At 66.3% G+C, this 3040-nt stretch overlaps 1 protein-coding gene and 1 long non-coding RNA gene across 3 annotated transcripts in view; both read left to right on the top strand.

Annotated features, from left to right (window-relative positions):
• Nucleotides 1–495: 495 nt before the first annotated feature.
• On the top strand, nt 496–1083 carry LOC122188601. Its single transcript, XR_006181618.1, has 3 exons — nt 496–577; nt 684–878; nt 999–1083. It is a non-coding gene; the product is annotated as an uncharacterized LOC122188601 (long non-coding RNA).
• A 75-nt stretch (nt 1084–1158) lies between these two features.
• The window catches only part of P2RX2 (purinergic receptor P2X 2), a 2731-nt gene continuing 849 nt past the window's right edge, over nt 1159–3040 (top strand). The window contains exons 1-7 of one of the 2 annotated variants that reach the window (XM_042887029.1): nt 1159–1308; nt 1413–1548; nt 1635–1706; nt 2023–2089; nt 2166–2253; nt 2383–2463; nt 2641–2779. In XM_042887029.1, coding sequence (XP_042742963.1) covers nt 1184–1308; nt 1413–1548; nt 1635–1706; nt 2023–2089; nt 2166–2253; nt 2383–2463; nt 2641–2779 — 708 coding nt within the window. In that variant the 5' untranslated portion in view covers nt 1159–1183. The remainder of the gene's footprint in view (nt 1309–1412; nt 1549–1634; nt 1707–2022; nt 2090–2165; nt 2254–2382; nt 2464–2640; nt 2780–3040) is intronic. The other variant, XM_042887030.1, reaches the window with a different exon arrangement.

The raw sequence follows: 3040 nt of genomic DNA, 5'->3' as shown, positions 1-3040 counted from the left end.
CCCCGTGCGGAGCGGGTGCGGGCGCGCGGCGCTCATCGCGGGGCCGGGACTGCGGGAGGCGGGCGGACACCGCGCGGAGCTTCGCCGCCTCCCGTCGGGGCTCCGCGGTGGCACACGGGGGGCAGAGTCCGCCGTGCCACGACGGCCCCGCGCTGTCCTCTGAGTCACAAAGGTCCCGCGGCCGCCGCACGGCGCCCTCGGGGTAACCGAGTGGTTGTGGGGATGCGGCCCCGCCACGGCCCCGGGGGGAGCTGCGCGTCCCCTGGCCTCCTCACGTGCAGCCCAGGCTGTGCTCGCACGGCCAGCCGTGAGCGCGCCGGGGACCGCCGAGTTTGTCTTCGTCTGGGAGATAACGGCACCGCGGCCGCCACCGCTCTGCCCTTCACCCCGCCGCCCCACGCGTCGCACCCGTCGGGCTCCCGGCTCCGCTGACGTGGCCGAGGCCGTGGCCAAGGCCGGCACGGGGCCGAACGCTTCTCTGCGCCCGACGCGTCCCGATGGGCTGCCCGGGCCGGGGAGGTGGCACCGTGCTGGGGGCCGTGTGGGGACAGCGGAGCGGCCGTGTCCCGAGCTGGCGGTACGGCCCTGGCCCCGTCCTTGTTTTGCTGCCAGAGGGGGAACAGAGCCCCGAGGCACGAGCGGAGCGCAGGTAAAGGCAGCCGAACCCACTCGTGTTCCTGCAGGACAGGGTGCGGGCGGCAATTCCCATCGCTTTCTGCATCTCCGGTCAAACCTCGGTGTTCCCGGGAGGTGCTCGTTTATTGCACCTCTGTGAATTCCTTCGGATTTTGGGAAACGCAGCACGGGTGCCCCGAGCACATCCCCTCCTCCTGCTGGGAAAGGAGCAACGCTGCGCTGTGCCCTCACCGCTCCGGGAGGTGAGCAGCTCACCGGGGAACAAACCCCGGGCTTGCTTAACGCTGGGCGTGTTGCGTCCGACCGTTGCACAACCATCACCGATGACTGTTACACCGATGTGCTTTTGGGCTCTCTCACAGTGAATCATTAACCCTCGGTTACAACCACGGGCTGCAACACGCTCTGCTGCCTTTCCCGGCTCTGCTCCGCGCCGGCGGCTCTGGGCCATGTGCAGCCGAGCCTCCCTCCGCAGCCATCCCGCAGCCCCCAGGGAGCGCTGCCGGGTCGGGCCGGGCCGAGCCGTGGCGGGCGGAGCGCAGCGGCGATGGGGCCGGGTTGCCGGAGGGCGGTGAGCAGCTATTCCAGCCCGAAGGTGGTGGTGGTGAGGGACGGGCTCCTCGGCACCGCGTATCGGGCATTGCAGCTCCTGGTGCTGCTCTATTTCATCGGGTGAGTGGGATGGGGTAGGAACCGATCTGATCTGACCCTGTGCTTCGCTGTGCTGGCAGCTCTGACACCTGTCTCTATCTTTGTCCCTGTCCTGATCCCCGCAGGTATGTGTTCATCGTGCAGAAGGGCTACCAGGAGCGAGAGACGGGCCCTGAGAGCTCCGTCATCACCAAAGTGAAGGGCGTGACGCAGTCACCGAGCAAGGTCTGGGATGTTGGGGAGTACGTGGCCCCCCCCGAGGTGAGCTCTCACTCTGCTGCTCTGGAGATGCTTGACTCCTCCTGGCTGTGCCGTGACCGCTGTCCTCCCCCTGGGCTGCTCTGTAGGGTGGGAGCAGCTTCAGCATCCTCACACGGGTGGAGGTGAGCGCTGCCCAGGCCATGGGGACGTGCCATGAGGTGAGCACGGTGGGCACGGGGCAGGGTGGTGTGTGGGGGACAAGCTGTGCTTGGCAACTAAGGGGGGGGGGGGGGGGGGGGCGGGGGGGGAGGGGGGGGCACCAGTGAACACAGCTGTTCTCCATGGCAGGAGGTGAATGGATGTGTGCCCACCCCACCATCCCCATTGCCATTCCCATCCCCATCTCCTTCTCTATTCCCACCCCATTCCCAACCCTATCCCAATCCCCATTCCTATCCCATCCCCATCCATCTCCTTCTCGATTCCCATCCCATCCCCATTCCCATTCCCATCCCAATCCCCACTCCCCCGCAGGGTCCCAGCGCTGCATGCCACTCAGAGCAGGACTGCGTCTCTGGGGCCATGGATGCATCCCACCACGGTGAGTCCAGGAGGCACAGCGCATTGCCTCTCCTCGGGCAGGACCCAATGCTGAGTGCCTGTCCCCTACCTTGCAGGTGTGAGGACGGGGCGCTGCGTGCCCGGGGGCAGTGGGAGGAGCTGTGAGGTGCTGGCCTGGTGCCCTCTCCATGGAGGCAGCAGCAGGTACAGGCAGCGTGCTGGCCTGGGTTGTGCACAGCCCCCACCTGGGGATGCATGATAAGGGGCAGCAATGTCCCTGTTGTGAGGCTGGCTGAGAGCTGCAGCGCTCTGTGCTCACTCCTCTGCTCCCAGCGAGTCCCTGGCAGAGATGGCAGCGCAGTTCACCATCCTCATCAAGAACCACATCCGATTCCCCCGCTTCGGCTTCTCCAAGTGAGCACTGCAGGTTCCAGGGCTGATGGTTGGGATCCAGGCAGTGGCCCCTCATGGCAACAGCAGCAGCAGAGATGCTGTGTGGCACAGCACATCCCTGCAGGGCCCTCTGCAGATGCTCCAGCACCAGTCCTACCCCATCCCCTGATGCACAGCTCCCTGCCTTGCTCTCCCCAGGGCCAACATTCAGGCTGCCGAGAGCCACTACCTGAAGAGCTGCACCTTCAATGCCACCTCTGCGCTGTACTGCCCCATCTTCAGGCTGGGCTTCCTGGCTGAGCAGGCAGGCGAGGACTTTGCAGTGCTGGCTGAGAAGGTGCGGTGCAATGTGCAGCCTCACCCCAACATCCCCCAGCATTGTGGGTCCCTCCCTTTTGGCTCTTCTGGGGAGCTCCTTGTCCTGGGGAGGCCATGTCCTGGAGATACAGTGCCCAGGGGATGCTGTGCACCTGAGTATGATGGGCACCTGGGGGTGCTGTGCACCTGGGGATGATGGGCACCTGGGGATGCTGGGTGCCTGGGGGTGCTGGGCACCTGGGGATGATGGGCACCTGGGGGTGCTGTGCACCTGGGGATG

The sequence above is a fragment of the Lagopus leucura genome, unplaced genomic scaffold (genome assembly GCF_019238085.1).
Source record: "Lagopus leucura isolate 7727_CA_CO unplaced genomic scaffold, USGS_WTPT01 Super-Scaffold_100071, whole genome shotgun sequence".
In the NCBI taxonomy this organism is placed as follows: Eukaryota; Metazoa; Chordata; class Aves; order Galliformes; family Phasianidae; genus Lagopus; species Lagopus leucura.
Note: the sequence above shows the minus strand (reverse complement) of the source record. Positions and strands in the feature narration are given on the sequence as shown.